The following is a 20,094-nucleotide window of genomic DNA, read 5'->3' on the forward strand; positions in this document are numbered from 1 at the left end:
AAAACGATCACTTCTGTGGGAGAGCTTCTGCATTATAATTATTATCCAGTTTGTGGGTCACCTACCCAGTGGATATTGGATTTAATTATATCACAAATGCATCCCTCCTACCATCTCAATGTGACTTCTTGTCTGTCTTTGGATGTAGAATATCATTTTTTGTTAGTTCCAGTGTTTTTGACTGATGTTTGGTCAACATTTAGTTTTGATTTTGGTGGAGGTTTTTTTTTTTTTTTTTTCCTTTGTTTTTAGAGAAGGTGAGCTCAAGTCCTTCTACTCAAACATCTTGTCTCCAATTCAGGTTGTAGTATATTTTTTATAGTACCACATTTTCAATGCAATTGTGGAGCATTTTTTTAGTAGTAATTTTAATATTCTAGGTAACAAGATATCAGGAACATATGCCTCAATTAAACATGTACTAAGATGCTCTAGTTTCAGCTGGATTCATGGCCTAGTAACAAACAATTAATTCAATTCAAAGTTTGATCTGTGCTTAATGAAGAACTGGATATGAGCACATAATACACAATTAAAAGCTTTGGAGTTTAGAAAATTATATTTATGTCATGAAAATAATACACAAGATATATTTAGTCTAGAGAATACTTAGAGTTTCAGTAGCTTTACATTTGGCCATTTAAAATTATTTCTCATTTATTTGAAAGAGCTAGATGCTTTATTACTGTAAAAACAGTGAGATATATATATATATATATATATATATATATATACTTTAGTTGCATACCTAGAAAAACTTGAGTTTATTAAAAACCTGGTCATTTAATAATCTAATACTAATTTAATAATCTATAATAATCTAATCTATTAACATATCAACTGATTTTTCTTCAATGATATAAATTTGCATTAAAAGTATGATTAAAAACTATTTGTCACTATTACTTTGCAATTCTCTTATGCAATATTTTTTTCATTTATCACAAATAACATTCAAATTTACTCCAAATGTGACATGCAAATGACATTCGAAATTACTCCCCCAACCCATCTCTGAATTTCTAAGATAAATCTTAATATTTCCTTAACATTTTAAACTAAAATTATAAAGATCAAATGTAAATTCTCTACAAACTTTTTTTCATTCCTTTCTTCCTCTGGTTAATAGTGTCATTATTCTTCTAGCCATTTCTGCATTAAAATTTCTTTTATTCCTACCTTCCCAAGTCATACTGTACACCTTCCACTAAAGTATTCTTGAACAGCTTGTTGTTGCCCATCCTCTCTCACTCCATCACACAGGTACATTGTTTCCACAATTCATCTACCTCAGCTAAAGCCTAAAACATGTCTTGTTTTGCTCACTCTATGACTCGTCCATACTTTTTTTATTAAGTGAAATTATTTAGAAAATTGGACAACATTCAATTTATGTTCTTAAAACATCAATTACTATTCATTTTACTAGTCAGTGGGGCTTCCCTCATGGCTCAGATGATAAAGAATCCGCCTGCAATGAAGGAGACCAGGTTTGATCTCTGGTTTGAGAAGATACCCTGGACAAGTGAATGGCAACCCACTCCAGTATTATTGCCTGGAAAATTTCATAGACAGAGGAACCTGGTGGACCATAGTCCATGGTATCACAAAGAGCCAGATAGGACTGAGCAACTAACACGTTTTGCTAATCAGCAATCTGTCCCATGTTTAATCTATATGTAATAATTTTAAAATAAGAGAATGGCAAATATTCTAATTAATCAGAGTATAAGGTATGTTGAACAGAATAGGCTCCACCAGCATTTACATCAATGGATATACCAAAGCTCTCAGCCTGTAATGCTGGGAACTTGATTTTGTGAGCATTCTCTATGTTAGTTCTGATTCCCCCTGAATCAGGTTTAACTTGGATTAAACATGTAAGGACTTCATTAGGGAAAATGTTCTTATGGCGAAAAAGATAAATGAGTAAGTAAAGAGGGAGCCAAGGAAGGATGGAGAGCCCTCACAATAGAATATCTTACCCAAAGTAAAGAGAGGTCCTAGACAGCCTGGGAAAATGGCATTATAGGGAAATTCAGCTCGGCTGTCTAGAAATCCTTGTGGCACAAGCAGAGGAGACTTGTAACTCCCAGGTATCACTTATTTTAGCATTTCAATCACATTTGATCATTCACTGGGAGTTCCTCTTGGGTAGATGGCCTTGGGACCAATATGAGTTCAGAACAAGGCAAGAGGAATTCTACTGTCAGTTACATCTGCAGTTACAGCTCTGAGTTCAGTTGGCCAACACAACCCTGGAAGATGATCCAGTTTTTAAAATATATTATATCTAACTACCTCATAAGAAATTTGATTACGTATTAGCAATCAGTTCAGTTCAGTCGCTCAGTCGTGTCCTACTCTTTGTGACCTCATGAATTGCAGCATGCCAGGCCTCCCTGTCCATCACCAACTCCCAGAGTTCACTCAGATTCACATCCATCGAGTCAGTAATGCCATCCAGCCATCTCATCCTCTGTTGTCCCCTTCTCCTCCTGTCCCCAATCCCTCCCAACATCAAAGTCTTGTCCAATGAGTCAACTCTTCACATGAGGTGGCCAAAGTACTGGAGTTTCAGCTTTAGCATCATTCCTTCCAAAGAAATCCCAGGGCTGATCTCCTTCAGAATGGATTGGTTATCTCCTTGCAGTCCAAGGAACTCTCAAGAGTCTTCTCCAACACCACAGTTCAAAAGCATCAATTCTTCAGTGCTCAGCCTTCTTCAGAGTCCAACTCTCACATTCATACATGACCACAGGAAAAACCATAGCCTTGACTAGACGGACCTTAGTCGGCAAAGTAATGTCTTTGCTTTTGAATATGCTATCTAAGTTGGTCATAACTTTCCTTCCAAGGAGTAAGTGTCTTTTAATTTCATGGCTGCAGTCACCATCTGCAGTGATTTTGGAGACCCCAAAAATAAAGTCAATAGTGTTTTGCTTACACTAAGAGCTAACAATCTTAGTGTCAAATCTTGACATTAATATTTATCATAGTACATTGTTTAATTCTGTCATAAGATATGCTCTAAAGTAATATTGCATGTATAAATTTATCTTCAATTTATTAACTTTTTTTCAGCCTTCAATGTTGCAAGAATTAGAATATGTCTCTTTTTTATAATTCATGACAACCTGGAGGGATAGGGTAGAGAGAGGTGGAAGAGGAGGTTCAGGATGGAAGAGACACATGTATGTATACCTATGGCCGATTCACATTGATGTATGGCAAAAACCATCACAATATTGAAATTATTCTTAAATTAAAATAAATTAAACAAACTTTGGGGGTCCATGGATTTTCATTAGATAAGAAGCTGCAAAAATCTGCTGTCAAATTAGGAATATTACATGGGAGAAACATTATAGAATTAATTTTTCATTTGATAGTGACTAGTCATTTCAATCAGAAGTAGCAATTTGTCACATTCCCCAATCTTAATAAAATATTAGGCATGTTAATTATTCAGTTTGATTGCTGTGTGAACATGAAAAATAAGAGGTATAAATTGAGTAATATATGACTTGTTAATTGTCAATAGCTCTTCTGTTAATCTACTCTCCTGAATCCATTATTCCGGTGTTGAACAGGGTGAACACGAAAGCAACATGTTAAAAATAAAAAGTAAATGCTTTTGAGTGACTAGTACTTTTACATGTGAACAAAGTAGTTTTGGGGGCATGAGGTAAATTTTGTGTTAGAAATGCTTTTAGATTGCATGCACCCCCCCGCCCATCTTCTAACCTGGGATATGCAGATGAGTGCACGGTTTCCATATGCTGTTACTATAACTCACATTCATAGAGCTAACCAGGCTCAAGTGTCCACAAGACCTCAGACATCATTTATGTTAACCCAAACATTGCTACAAATATTTCTCATCTCAATTCCTAGATAGCTCATGACTTTCATTTAAACCCATCTTTAATGAAGTAGAATTTACTTGGATTGCCCATTTCACAAAAATACCAATTATCCAGTTTTGCATTGCTCCACCAGCAGTTTGTGTGTGTGTGTGTGTACATTCACATAACCATAGCAGTAAAAAGAGGAACAGGTAAGACTGACACTAGTTTTTTGCAGAATGCATTCATCTTCATTGACTCAGGTTATTCTTTAGTCCTATTTAAATGACAGATATCTTTCCACATTGGTGCAGGACCAAGCTAGTCTCTTTGACTTTGACCCAGTCTCTGACTGCTATGAAGCTTCTCTTCTGCTCTGGCTATTATTCTCCATCAGCCCATAGCTAGAACACATAGGAAAGTATTTATTTTTAAACATTGTTCATCAAGTTGTTTAGTTCAATTGCACAGCTTCCAAGTTGTCTGAAACTGGCCATTCACTTGAATTTTTAAATTATTTTAGCACAGTGTCTACTTTGGTCCTTGGAGTTGACCCTCTTCAGGTTATGTGTCAGGGATAATTGAGTGTTATGCAGTCATTCACAATCTGCACATGCTCATTCCAGTAAAGTTGTTTATCTTATGAGCAACCATAACCGTGGTACCTTCTAAAATATTGTTCTGTATTGTTATCTTTTCTTTTCTGGCTAACATATAAAGTGATATCCTAGCAAATCTCATTTGATTTCCAGCTGTGTACTTCCTTGATAAAAGAAGCAATTTCAATGTCTCTCTATAAAACTAAGAACTTAAAGTACTTTTACATCATTTTGGATTTTTGTATATGTCTCCAGCAAATTAAAAAAAAAAAAAACAACACACGTTTTTTCTTACTGTGTTTGTTCATTTCTAAGAGTTTCAGGCCCCATTTAAACTCAACAGCTCTTTTTTTTTTTTTTTTTCCCCCCTAGGACTATAATGATGAAATTCGTCAGGAACAACTACGTGAATTATCTTACTTAAATGGCTCAGAGGACTCTCTTCGTGGCAGAGGTGTTAAAGGCAGAGGGATAAGAATAGCTCCCACAGCTCCATCAAGGTACATGACTTCTTGCTTTAAATAAATTAACAGTCACTAAAGATGGCAATCCTTCATCGGCCTGTTCTCTGTCATGATCACAGCTAGGAATAAACAACATCTGCAACAATAACCACCACTGACAAAAAAAAAAAAAAAAAAAAAATCAATAACAACAGATGCTTATATAGCTCATAAGAGCTTTACATAAATTATCACCAGTGTACAGTTAAGTATTATCTACAGGTGAGCAACTGATAAAGATGTAACCAATATGCCTGAGAACACACAAGCAGTCTGACTCCAAAATTCAGAGTCTGAGCTCTTAACAACTGTTCCAAAAAGAAAAGAGGCGCAAACCTGAGACTTTTTACTCTGGTCTTGTCCCCAGGATTAAAGCAAGCAGATGATATAGTCATACACATCTTTGAACCAGGATGACCTTGCATAAAGAGAAAATTTCAAATATTTTCAGTGTCTTAAGTGGCCCTTGAATTGATACAGTCTTGCCAGATAGGTATAGAGATAAATGAGGATAATGATAGATGGAGGTAAATAAGTAGATATTTAAATAAATGAAGAGTCCAGGAAGCCAGATGTATATTACCTACATGGGTGAGAGTAAGAATATTTTAAGTTTAGTTATATTTGGTTGTGCAATGCCATCAGAGAATATTTTCTTTGATATAATTCACTTCACAAACAAACTGGAATCTTTCTGTATCAAAATTTGTTTTGTAGGATTCTGTGTTTGTCAATCTTTCAACAGAAAGCATTGTTCTGTAAAGAGGTAAAATGAAAAGTACTCACACATTTCACACAGGGACTGTGTAATTCTGTCCTTCTCTTTGTCCTGTTGAAATTGGCTTTCAAATCTGTAAATGTCTTAGAATTAGAGTAGTATATTGCCTAGAAACCATTTCAAGAGAGAGATTCCAAGATACTTTACTAATTCAATTTGCCTTTTATTTGCTTTTATTAACATCATCATTAATTTATTTTCTTTTTAAATTAAATTATTTATTTTAACTGAAGGATAATTGCTTAAGAATATTGTGACAATATTATATATATATATATAGTCACAGCTATATATGTGTCCTCTTATCCTGAAATCCTTCCACCTCTTTCCTCACCCTATCCCTCTGAATTGTGCTTTTTTTTTTTTTTTAAATATATCCCAAATATTTTAACCACCTTCCATCATTGGTTTTAACCTTTAATCACACACATCAAAAAAATCTATACCTATCAGAAAAAAGAGATAAGAATGACAATTTCCCAAATAAAGTATCAGGGGAATAATTGACTATCTAAATGTAAAACCTGGCAGCTATGTAATTAATTTGCCTAATGAAAAACCTTCTGAAAATGTTTCATTGATTATTTTTATATTTTATTCTTCAAAAAATTTCTATAATTGAGCTTTCTAATGTTACCCAGAAATAGTTTATATTTATGGATATACCTTTTATGAAATCAGTCTTTTATAAGACCCATATATTAACCCTATTTTTATGGGTTGGGGGATGACATCACTACAACTAATATTAAATTGATCATATCTTAGGGTTTAAATAATGAAAACGTCATTTTTGTAGTTTAAAAAGTGATAATTTTGGCAGTTTTTTATGGTGTAAATTATGTATTAAAGGAGAAGGAAATGGCAATCCACTCCAGTATTCTTGCCTGGGAAATCCCATGGACAGAGGTGCCTGGCAGGCTATACTCCATGGGGTCAAAAGATATGGACATGACTTAGTAACTAAACCACCACCACCAAGTATGTATTGAATGAGTATACAGGGAACTAGGCTTTTTATATTCTATATTCCTTGGAATTGGGACCATTTAAAAAAATAATGTATTAACCTGTTTTTGAGATTATAAAATAATTCTATTAAAGGATTTTGTTCTGTTATTGATGTTTCTTAAGGTAATAATTCAGTTGTCATATTTGAGCAAGCCATATAAAATTTCAACTTTAATGAATTTTTATTGTAAAATATTAATTTCTCCAATTGTTTAGTAAAGGACAGAACATTGTAGTCTTGATTTTTAAATACTTTGGAAAATTTTGATTGAAAGCTTTGCTTAATATGATACTGCATATGTAAAAAAGAGAACTAATATTGAAACTTAAACCTCAATTTCAATGCCATCTTAATGTCATTAATATATTAACATTTATTAAAGTAAATGTAGCAGAACTCTGATGTCTTCTTTTTCAGACCACATGATGAAATGCACCTGCAATTGTAAGAATAAGCATCAAAAGATGCTTGCTTTTTGGAAGGAAAACTATGACAAATCTGATATGAAGAATTAGCTTATTGTTAAAGACCCTGACACTGGGAAAGATTGAATCAAGAGGAGAAGATGGCTACAGAGGATGAGATGGTTAGATAGCATCACCAACTCAATGGACATAAACTTGAGCAAACTCTGGGAGACAGTGGAGATCAGAGGACACTGATGTGCTATAGTCCATGGGGTCACAAAGAGTCAGACATGACTTAGCTACTGAACAGTAAAAAACATTACATAATTGAAGACTTAAGATCTTTACATATATCACCACTACATGTTGGATGAGTGTAAACAGTAGAAAAATAAGACATTTGAAACAGTCTTTGAAGTTTTTTTGTTTGTTTGTTTGTTTGTTTGCTACAATGAGAACTATGGATGGAGGAGCCTGGTAGGCTGCAGTCCAAGGGGTCGCTAGGAGTCGGACACGACTGAACGACTTCACTTTCATGCATTGGAGAAGGAAATGACAACCCACTCCAGTGTTCTTGCCTGGAGAATCCCAGGGATGGGGGAGCCTTGTGGGCTGCCATCTATGGGGCCTCACAGAGTCAGACACGACTGAAGCGACTTCGCAGCAGCAGCAGCAGCAGCAGCAACAATGAGAACTAACACATAGAACAAATAGAACTTGTTAAAGAGAAGAGTAATCACGTTTGTTTCCAAGAAAGATGACTCAGTCACCACTGTGATAACAGAGAAAAATTAGAGAAAGACAGAGAGACAGACACTAATGGCAGAGAACCCAGTGAAAAAAAAAGTCTATTGTTCCACCCAGAAATAAATACCACTCAGAATATTAGAGGTAAATGATGAGATTAGAGACAAAAATTTTTATGAATTAGTTTCTGATTGGGCTTCCCATTTGGCTCAGCTGGTAAAGAATCTGCCTGTAATGCAGGAGACCTGGGTTCATGGGTTGGGAAGATCCCCTGAAGAAGGGAAAGGCTACCCACTTCAGTATTCTGGCCTGTAGAATTCCACAGACTGTATAGTCCATGGGGTTGCGATGAGTCAGGCACAACTGAGCGGCTTTCACTTTCACTTTTCTTTCAGTGCCTGGTTAGATGTTGGAGATCAGAGAGTGGTCCTACACAGGATAAATCTCTGATGTCTGCCCTGGTTAGAGATTAATGGCATCAATTAAAATTTGGTAAAAAAAAAAAAAAAAGTATAATGAAAAATATAATTATTTCTATAATTGATCCTAGGTCTATGGATTGCCGGTATGTCCTTGGGAATATGACTTGTATTTTCTGTGACTTGTTTCTCAACCTTTTATAATAGCTTAGAAATAGCTATGTGACAACTTTGTCCAGATTTTTAAGTTAGATGACACATGTTAAGCACTGTTTCCCAAACTGGTTCCGTTCAGTTCAGTTGCTCAGTTATGTCTGACTCTCTGACGTCATGGCAAAACTGGTTAGCACATTGGAATCACTGAAGATCACTGCTGCTGGAGACTGTGATTTAATCATAGTGGAGTGGAGTCTGGAGTCTGGACCTTTTCAATGAATTTTAGGTGACTCTAACATGCAGACCAGATAAGGAGACATGGTCCAGGTTATGGTGTATGGTAGGGAGGAAAGTGCTAACAGCCATCAGAGTGAGAGACTGCAAAGTGCACTGTGAGGCGCAGAAAACAGTGACAATCATCTCCCAAGGAGGGCCTAGGAGAAGATGTTAGTGAATAAACCTGAAGAGTAAAAAGGAGGAATGGGAAGATAAGCAGAGTTATACATATCTAAAGAAGGCATTTATAACCCACACTGATAAATGTAGGATGTACTCTGATATGGGGGCAATGTAAATGAACCTCGTGGATCTGGAAACTAGTAAGATACTGGAAACACCAGTCAAGAGTATTTTCAACAAAGTGGAAAAGTCAATAAGCAGATTTCAATTGATTCAGGAATGAGTGTGTGTGGGGGGGGGGAGGTGGAATTAAGGATAGAAAACTTTCAAGAAGTCAGAAAAGTAGATAAAAGAACACTATAGTGTTGATTCAGCCAGGAACACTATGTTCTAAATAGGTTATATCAATCTTGAGTTGAACTGAAGATCTGAGTTGATGAGAGATATAGGGTTAATATTCCAGGGTAAGAACATACGATATCAGAGGTAATGAGTCAGGTTCAAGAAACAGGCAAGGCTCTGTATGGGAGACGGCTGATGAAGAAATGGGATGAGAAAATAAATTTGATGTGAGCCTAATATAATTCTAAAGTGGGAAGAATTGTTATAGATTCAGAAATCTTATTTTACCCATTAAGAAAAGTTATAACAACTCAGGCTCAGGGAGTTATAACAACTTACCTGTGATTGTTCAATAGCATAAATAGAATTTGTGGCTAAAGTATGGTGACATGATTTACTACCCACCCAAGGGACACTTTCAAAAGTATTAAAATGCTAACCTAGGACAACAGTTATAATTCTGAACTATACTGGGCAAACCTATATATATGCACACCTTACATATGAAGTGTTAGGAGGCCCAGTGAAGGCAAAAATTAGTCTATATTTCCATTTTATAGATGGGCTTTTGTGTTACACAGTAGTTTAGAATATTATGGGCTTAGATATATTGTGATTGAAGGGGGCACTGGGCCTTTCAGGATCTCCCAATGTAGGAGAGCATTCTCTATACATTAGATTCACAGTAAGTTCCCTAATAATTTCTATATTCATCAGCTCTATAATCTATTGAAAAATTTTAAAAGCTTTACCAGTATTCTTATTGTTCACTCTTAAAGCTCATTTACCACAAAAGCCAACTGCCTACTATTCATAGCAGAAAGCATAACCTACACCCCTACCTGTTCAGTTCAGTTCAATTCAATTCAGTCACTCAGTCCTGTCTGACTCTTTGAGACTGCATGGACTACAGCAAGCCAGGCCTCCCTGTCCATCACCAAATCCCATAGTTTACTCAAACTCATGTGCATTGAGTTGGTGATGACGTCCAACCATCTCATCCTCTGTCATCCCTTTCTTCTGCCTCAATCTTTCCAGCATCAGGGTCTTTTCAAATGAGTCAGTTCTTACAATCAGGTGGCCAAAGAATTGGAGTTTCAGCAACAGTTCTTCCAATGAATATTGAGGACTGATTTCCTTTAAGATGGACTGGTTGGATCTTGTTTCTGTCCAAGGGACTCTCAAGAATCTTCTCCAACATCACAGTTCAAAAGCATCAATTCTTCAGTGCTCAGCTTTCTTTAGAGCACAACTCTAACATCCATACATGACTACTGAAAAAACAATAGCTTTGAATAGACAGAACTTTGATGGCAAAGTAAGTCTCTGTAATTAAAAGTCTCTGCCTTTTAATATGCTGTCTAGATTGGTTATAACTTTCCTTCCAAGGAGTAACCGTCTTTTAATTTCATGTCTTCAGTCACTATGGAAATATAAACTAATTTTTGCCTAATTTTTTATTTTGGAGCCTAAAAATAAAGTGTGTCACTGTTTTCATTGTTTTCTGATCTATTTGCCATGATGTAATGGGACCAGATGTCATGATCTTAGTTTTCTGAATGTTGAGTTTTAAGCCAAGTTTTTCACTCTCCTCTTTCACTTTCATCAAGAGGCTCTTTAGATCTTCTTTGCTTTCTGCAATAAGGGTGGTGTAATCTGCATATCTGGGGTTATTGATATTTTCCTGGAAATCTTGATTCCAGCTTGTGCTTCATCCAGCACAGCATTTCTCATGATGTATTCAGCATATAAGTTTAAAAAAGGCAGAGTGACAATATACAACCTTGATGCACTCCTATTTGGAACCAGTCAGTTGTTCCATGTCCAATTGTAACTGCTGCTTCCTGACCTGTATACAGATTTCTCAGGAGGCAGGTGAGTTGGTCTGGTATTCCCATCTCTTTCAGAATTTTCCACAGTTTATTGTGATCCACACAATCAAAGGCTTTGCATAGTCAATAAAGCAGAAATAGATGTTCTGGAACACGCTTGCTTTTCGATGATCCAACAGATGTTGGCAATTTGATCTCTGGTTCCTCTACCTTTTCTAAATCCAGCCTGAACATCTAGAAGTTCATGTACTGTTGAAGCCTGGCTTGCAGAATTTTGAGAATTACTTTGCTAGCATATGAGATGAGTGCAATTGTGTGGTGGTTTGAGGATACTTTGATATTGTCTTTCTTTGGGATTGAAATGAAAACTGACGTTTTCCAGTCTTGCGGCCGCAGCTGAGTTTTCTAAATTTGCTGGCATGTTGAGTGTAGCACTTTAACAGCATCATCTTTTAGGATTTGAAATAGCTCAGTTGGGATTCCATCACCTCTACTAGCTTTGTTCATAGTGATGCTTCATAAGGCCCACTTGACTTTGAATTCCAGGATGTCTGGCTCTAGATGAGTGATCACACCATTGTGGTTATCTAGGTCATGAAAATATTTTTTATATAGTTCTTCTGTGCTTTCTTGTAACCTCTTCTTAGTATCTTCTGCTTCTGTTAGGTCCATACCATTTCCGTCCTTTATTGTGCCCATTTTTGCCTGAAAAGTTCCCTTGATATCTTCAATTTTCTTGAAGAGACTTCTAGTCTTTCCTATTCTACATCCCATGATCATCATTTTCCTAAAAGTCTTAGTGACCTTGCTGAAAGTAGTGCTTTCTGGAGGCCATAATTTCAGACAGAATAAAACGTGAAATAATGATGGTTTTGTCCAAAGATTTTAGACAAACATTCAACCTTTCCAAAGGCCTCCTAATACTTAAGGATTAATTGCAGCCATTTGATCTCATGCTTTTAGTACAAGTTACTTTTGTGTCCAGCACTACAGTGCAAGGTACTCAGTTATTATTTTTATAGCAGAGTCCGTATGTGTTCACTAGCACCATAGTTACCCCAGGAAATAAATTATATCAGAGACTCTGCCCGTTTAAAGGGTTACATGCATAACAATAACTTAGAGACAATGAGTTGTGATTCAAGTGACCTTAAATTAAATCTAAGCTACTATAATAAGCGGAATGATATCATGATAGCTCCAAGTATTTTCAAAGTGCAGACAGCTTTTTTTTTCCTTTTAGTGACAAAATTGCCTATCACTGTCAGTTACCTCCAGCATGGAGGAGTCGTTGAAAATCAGGTGCTCTGAATGGTCCAGTGAGTCATATATTAGACATTGCTCTCGCTTTCCCCTTTTTGGTAAACTTGGAATAGAAATCAGAGTGGGTTAATTTTTGGTTGTTTTGCTTTACATTTTTATGTTATAAAAAATATCAAAGTATTTTACATGCTTTTCATGATAACTAAGTCATACCCAATATTTACAAAACTTATTCTGTGGAGGTCAAAATGCTTTATATCCTAAAGAATCTCCATTAAACATGCACACTCACACTCTCAGCCATGCAGAAATAAATGTGGTTTTCTTCTCATTGTATACAGCCTGTAAGATGATAAATTTTCCAGCTTTAATTCTGTTCTCTCATCACTTGTTTCTCATCTGTACATGGCCTGTTTCTCCTAGGGGACGTGGGGGAGCCATTCCTCCTCCCCCACCACCAGGACGAGGCATTCTCACCCCTCGAGGGACCACTGTGACCCGTGGTGCTCTTCCAGCGCCCCCTATAGCGAGAGGCGTTCCTACCCCACGAGCCCGGGGGTCACCCACCCTGCCAGGATACAGGGCACCCCCTCTGCCAGCCCACAAGGGGTACGAAGAGTATGTAAGTACTCTTGAGAAATCAATTGTTAGGAGGAGTTAAATTGGTTGAGCATCAAGCTAATCTTCAAAGACATTCATATACCATCAGTATAGTAGATGATGTTTGTTGCAGGAAACAAGTGTCATTTGCAACAGAATGTAGTAGTGCACTTAAATGAGGCCATTTTGAGAAAATATTTCATTGTACAGGTTCCATCACTGTTGTTATTACCAGTTAAATAGCTTACATTTTAAGAAACAAGCTATCTTGAGGTTTTCTTATATTTAGAAGACTTGATTCATTTCAAAAAGAAATAATTATGAACATAATGTGAATAGTCATGTATGTAGAAGATTCTCCTGGGACATGATAAAGATGAATATAACTCAGAAATATTTGACAAATATAATGTGATTATATTACAAACTTTGTTAGTAATTTAAGACAACGTAGTTGGTTTTTCATTTAAATATCCTACTCAGTGTATGAAAGATAAGAAATTGGCAGGTGTGAATTCAGAGCTCAGTACAGAATGAATATGTGAATTGCAGTGTCTCTAAGTACCTCTTCCCCTTCTAGTCCTCTGTATTACTTTACACTCATTTTGAACCTTTCACTTCAGTTGTTATCTTTCTTCTGATCACATGTTCTAGTTTCTGTCTCCATTCGTCCTACTGAATTGTTAAACTTGTTAAAAGGGGAAGTTTCCTATTCACTTTTGTAACCGTATTAAGTCCATTGTAAAAGTTTGATTGAATTGACACAACCAGATTATCATCCTATGAAACAGATACATTTTGCCTTTAACCTCTCCAAGGTGTCCATACACTAACCTATGTGTTTGCTTCATTCTAACATAGATACACTGTCCTTTGTGAATTGTTACTTATGTAAACTCTTCAGAAACAGTTAGCATCACATTCTATTCATTAAAAGCATATAACTATTTTATGAATTGGTCAATAACCAAGCAAAACTTAATCCTAAAATAAAGTAAAAATGTTTGCTAGGCATCCCTAAGAACTTTAATGGTTAGAGCATGTTAGTTTTTAGGAAAGTTACTGATTAAAAATGAAACATGGAATAATGTCTCTAAGAGTGAAGAAAAATATTGTTTAATGACCAATTTCTATGGGATAATGGAAATGTGTTCATCTAAGTATCTTTTGTACAACATCAGCTATCAATATTTAAAATCTAAGTCTGAAAAATTGGAAAATCTGCAGCAGATACTGTGTTCTTTCTTCTGAACAAGCCCGCGGATCTAGGAACTTAGAACCTGGTCCTGGTCCTACCGACTCTTCAGTGAGACATATGCACTGCTTCAGAAATAAGTGCTCTTTAAATGAATGAATGAATAATTCACAACAGGGACAGTGGGATTTTGTTGTTTTGTTTTCCTTTTTCTTATCTTTGAGGAACCAGATCTACCATCTATATGTGTATTGACACAATGGTGTTTTTGTCTACCAAAAAGAAAGCTAAACAGTCAGATCTTTATCTCAAAAATTAAAAGATAGAAATAGTGGTCAACATTGTTATCAATAAATAAATTTACAGCACTTATATGGCACAGTAAAAGAGAACAAGATTGGAAAAACTGTAGTCCTTCATATAGCTACAAAAGCATTCTGGCCTTTCACATTCATTCCAATTTGTAGTGAATAAATCAAGGAGTGCAAGGCAAAAACAGCAAGCTGCAAAGGCATAAAGATTTTATGGAAACATGAGCATATTCTGAAAAAGGTTATATTCTGAATTGGAAAGTTTAGGATGATTCTTATAGTAAGTAAAGAAAGTATGTCGAGCCTTGTAAATCTGATTTTTAAAACAAATTTAAAGTATCAATTCCTTCATTAATTCAGGTTTCAGTAAATCTCTGAACCTAGATCAAGGGTCTGCATCCGTATAAGCGCATCCCTGGTTAGGGAAACAGCAAGCAGAAAGGCACTCGGAAGAACCTACTCAAAATGTTTGGGGATCAGCTAGGAAAACATCAGAATTGGAGAGTATGTGAGAGAGACAGAGAAGGACAAAGGCAGGGCAGGCCAATTCATGTTACTATTGGAGAGCTTGAGGCAGGAAAACCACATGAGCAGATATATGTTTTAAAAGATTTCTTCTGTACACATTTCAGTGGACAGAATATGCAATGAGATGGGCACAGGAATAGAAACAAGGAGACTGGTGACATCCTCATGGACAGAACAAGGCTCAGAGGTGTGAGAAGAGATCTATTCTGAGTCTATGGAAATGATCTAGCAGGATTTGATGATGGGACAGAGGGAGAATGTGTGCAAACAGAAAGGAGTAAAAGATAACTTTGTGAAGTTTTGTGAAACATAGGTTAAACTTACCAACCAGATAAAATTGAGGTGTCATTTATTGAATTTTCGAGTACAGAGTGGTGGGGGTGGGGGGAATGGATAGGTCGTTGGAGATCTAGTGAAGTGTTTGTCTTTCAGGAAAGTCTGTCATGTTGCTAGGTGGACCTTACTTGACTTTCAAAACAGAAAGCAGCATCCCACAGTTTGAATTCTAACTGTGTCACTAGCTATGTAATTTAGAACATTCTGAGTCCTAGATTTCCTCTTCTATAAAATGGGGATAATCATTTCAGCCTCACAAGACTCCACTGAATATTAGAAATAATCATCCATAAGCACTTAAGACATGAGTATTCATGAGTACACAGAAGATTATAGACAGTAAATAAGAAGTAACTATTATAAAAATTTCATCATGTATCATACTCTACAGTTTCTCCCTAGGTAAATTATGGACCCACTGAAGTCACAAATATTTATTTACTTTTTGTAAATTAACTGGGCAAATTAGTTTTTTTCAAATAGAGAAGCTGTATAATCTTCTTTTAATGATAAAGAAATAAGTGAACAAACAAACCTGGGGAGATGCTGTGTTGACAAAAACATTCAGTAAACTATCTATAATAGGAATAAAATAGAGTTTTACTGGAGCCAAACTGAAGACAGTAACCCAGAAGACAGCTTCCAAGATTACTCTCAAGAACTGTTCAGGATACGCAGGGTTTTCAGCATAGTTTTATGTCTTGTCAGAAGAAGGAACACCAAACAAGTTAAGGATTCTTCCCTTCAAGTTTTCTGAAAAGGCAGGTCAACACACACAGGTAGTCAGCATGGCCTTGGCACATGCAAAGGGAGTCTTATCAACCAGCAGGACTAACACTGGTGTCCTGGGAAGGGAAGCATTTAATCTTTTGTAAACTTGGACATTTTTTTTTTCCACTTCTGGTCAACGCACACTTTTCTTTAATAATTAAAGTAGATGTACAATGTATGTAATCAAACATACTATTTTCTTTAGCAAAAAAAAAAAAAAGTCTAGTTAATGTGTATAAGCCAGAATGACTTCCCTACACCTCAGCATGTGAACATATCTTTTATCGGGTATCATGAAGTCCAGTAATAGGAATGCCATCAGGGCTGAAGAAACAGCTAGACTGAGGCACTAGATTATCTCCCCACATTTCCTCTCTATTTTCTTTGCACGTATGTTTTCATCCCATGCTAATGTACAGACTGGATATTTGGCTTCTCTGATCAACTTGGCTCAGCTCGTGGTGAAATACTTCCACCCTAGGACTGCAGCATCTACACGTCCAGTTCTCCTCACTGGCAGATACTTGCTGGCTGGCTGAATCGAATTCAGATACCTGGGTAGGAGAATCATATTCACTTGAGCATGCCAGGTGTTTATGACTATAGAGGAAGAGTTTCAGGAAATCAGATCTGGGATCTACACTCATTAGCCACCAGTTACATGGGTGGTTCAGGTGTGAAGTTCACCGTTACAAGTTCGTGGATACAAGCACGGTTCCTGGGGACTCAGGCCCAAGTGTCATATGGAGAGACAACAGTTTCCACAGAAGGAGAAAAATATTATAAACTTTGCAGATATCCTAACTATACCTTTAATAGCATACTGTTGATAATAAGTAAAAGGAGATATTATCTCTTAAAAAACTTATACTTTATTAAAACCTGTCATATTTTCTATAAATAATCCAATGAATACATACAATGTTGAACACGTGGCTGATAATCTCTGACACTAGTTTTTGATATCTCCATCCAAACCCAGATTAACATTCAAAGGCTGCTGCTCTCTGCTTTAATTTTAAAAAAATTGAGTCCTCTTAAACAAAAAAGTTTAAGTGTCTCAGTAGCAAAATAACAGGACCATGATAAGTTGATGGTGCAAATATCAAAGGAGTTCTTCACTTTAAGATAAAATTTCTTAGACAAGTTTCCCTTTATTATAAGTGACACTACAGAGCAATTCACTCTTCACAATTTTCTTCCTTCCTTGTTAAGGCTCTGATCACATAGACTGTCTACATGTGGCCAGATCATCTCTTTGCGGCTCACCATCAATGAGACTGCTGTTTAAAACCATCATTAGTATTAGTAGAGACATTACTTTGCTGACAAAGGTCCGTCTAGTCAGAGCTATGGTTTTTCATTTCTTTCTTTTTTTAATTAATTTATTTTTAAAGGATAATTTCTTTATATAATTTTTCTGGTTTCTGTCAAACCTCAACATGAATCAGCCATAGGTATACATATATCCCATCCATTTTGAAACTCTCTCCCATATCCCTCCCCATCCCACCCCTCTAGTTTGATACAGAGCACCTGTTTGAGTTTCCTGAGCCATACAGAAAATTCTTGTCGGCTATATATTTCATATATGGTAATGTAAGTTTCCATGTTACTCTTTCCATACATCTCACCCTCTCCTCCCCTCTCCTCATGTTCATAAGTCTATTTTCTATGTCTGTTTCTCCATTGTTGCCCTGTAAATAAAAATTTTAGTACCATTTTTCTAGATTCCATATATATGTGATAGAATATGGTATTTATCTTTCTCTTTCTGACTCATTTCACTCTGTATAATAGATTCTAGGTTCATCCATCTCATTAGAATTGACTCAAATGCATTATTTTTTATGGCTGAGTAATATTTCACTGTGTATATATGCCACAAATTCTTTATCCATTCATTTGATGATGGACATCTAGGTAGCTTCCATGTTCTAGCTATTGTAAATAGTGCTGCTGTGAACAATAGGATACATGTGTCTCTTTCAATTTTTGTTTCCCCAAGGTATATGGCTAGGGGTGGAATTGCTGTTCATATGGAAGCAACAGTTAGAACTGGCCATGGCACAACAGACTGGTTTGAAATAGGAAAAGGAGTACGTCAAGGCTGTATACTGTCACCCTGCTTATTTAACTTATATGCAGGGTACATGAGAAGTGCTGGGCTGGAAGTAGCACAAGCTGGAATCAAGATTGCCAGGAGAAATATCAATAACCTCAGATACAGAGATGACACCACCCTTATGGCTGAGAGTGAAAAGGAACTAAAAAGCCTCTTGATGAAGGTGAAAGAGGAGAGTGAGAAAGTTGGCTTAAAGCTCAACATTCAAAAAATGAAGATCATGACATCCGGTCCCATCACTTCATAGGAAATAGATGGGGAAACAGTGGAAACAGTATCAGACTTTATTTTGGGGGGCTCCAAAATCACTGCAGATGGTGACTGCAGCCATGAAATTAAAACACGCTTACTCCTTGGAAGGAAAGTTATGACCAACCTAGATAGCATATTACAAAGCAGACATTACTTTGCCAACCAAGGTCCATCTAGTCAAGGCTATGGTTTTTCCAGTAGTCATGTATGGATGTGAGAGTTGGACTGTGAAGAAAGCTGAGCACCAAAGAATTATGCTTTTGAACTGTGGTGCTGGAGAAGACTCTTGAGAGTCCCTTGGACTGCAAAAAGATCCAACCAGTCCATCCTAAAGGGGACCAGACCTGGGTGTTCATTTGAAAGACTGATGCTGAGGCTGAAACTCCTATACTTTGGCCACCTTCTGCAAAGAGCTGACTCATTGGAAGAGACCATGATGCTGGGAGGGTTTGTTGTATAATCTCCATGTGTTTGTGTTTCTTAGTTAGTTTTTTTTTTTTTTTTTCATGTAATTGATATCTAGTCTCATAGCATTGTGGTCGGAGAAGATGCCTGATATGGTTTCAATTTTCTTAAATTTACTGAGGTTTGATTTGTGCCACAAGATGTGGTCTATCCTGGAGAATGTTCCACGTGCACTTGAAAGGAAGGTATTTCTCTGCATTTGGATGGAATGTCCTGAAGATATCAATAAGATCCATTTCATGTAATGTATCATTTAAAACTTACATTTCCTTCTTAATTTTCTGTTTGATGATCTGTCCTTCGGTGTGACTGGGGTAGAAAAGCCTCCCACTGTTATTTTATTACTGTCAACTTCTCTTTTTATGTCTGTTAGTGTTCATTTTATGTATTGAGGTGCTCCCATGTTGGGTGCATAGATATTTACAATTTTTGTGTCTTCCTCTTGGATTAATCCCTTTATCATTATGTGGTGTCCTCCCTTATCTCTTGTAGTTGTCTTGAGTTCTGTTTTGTCTGATATGAGGATTACTACTCCAGCTTTCTTTTGCTTCCCATTTGCGTGGAGTATATTTTTTCTCTCACTTTCAGGCTATATGTGTCTTGAGGTCTGAAATGGGTTCCCTGTAGACAGCATATGTGTCAGTTTCTTTGTTTTTTGTATTCATTCAGACAGTCTGTTTTGGTTAGAGCATTTAATCCATTTATATTTAAAGTAACTAAGTACAGGTGGCTGTGGCTGGTGCACTAAACACTGCCGAGAGGAGCTACCCCACATCCGTGGTCAGGGGCAGTGACCTAGAGTGCCAGGCTTCAACAGTGCAGGAACAGCTGAGAGGAGCTACCTTGCGTCCAAGGTCAGGGGTTTAGAGGAGCTACCCCGAGTCCGAGGTCAGGGACGGCAGCCGGGAGGAGCTACCCCACGTCTGAGGTCGGGGGCAATGGTCAAGAGGAGCTACCCTGCGTCTGAGGCCAGGGACGGCGGCCGAGAGGTGCTACCCCGCATCTGAGGTCAGGGGCGGCAGCCAAGAGGAGTCACTCCGTGTCCGAGGCCAGGGGCGGCATCTGAGGCCCGAGGCAGTGGCCACGAGGAGCAAGCCCATGCGCGAGTCCAGGACAGAGACCGGAAGGAGCAACCCCACACCTGAGGCCAGAGGTGGTGGCCGGGAGGTGTAGCCCCATGTCCAAGAGGTGGTGGCTGCGCGGGCA

At 37.0% G+C, this 20,094-nt stretch overlaps 1 protein-coding gene across 1 annotated transcript in view; it reads left to right on the forward strand.

Moving 5' to 3' along the window:
* Positions 1-20,094, forward strand: part of KHDRBS2 (KH RNA binding domain containing, signal transduction associated 2) — a 770,603-nt gene that overhangs the window by 501,735 nt on the left and 248,774 nt on the right. The window contains exons 5-6 of the mRNA XM_052649249.1: positions 4,820-4,947; positions 12,729-12,927. Of these exons, the coding sequence (XP_052505209.1) occupies positions 4,820-4,947; positions 12,729-12,927 (327 nt within the window). The remainder of the gene's footprint in view (positions 1-4,819; positions 4,948-12,728; positions 12,928-20,094) is intronic.

This window comes from Budorcas taxicolor, chromosome 11 (genome assembly GCF_023091745.1).
Source record: "Budorcas taxicolor isolate Tak-1 chromosome 11, Takin1.1, whole genome shotgun sequence".
Classification (NCBI taxonomy): domain Eukaryota; kingdom Metazoa; phylum Chordata; class Mammalia; order Artiodactyla; family Bovidae; genus Budorcas; species Budorcas taxicolor.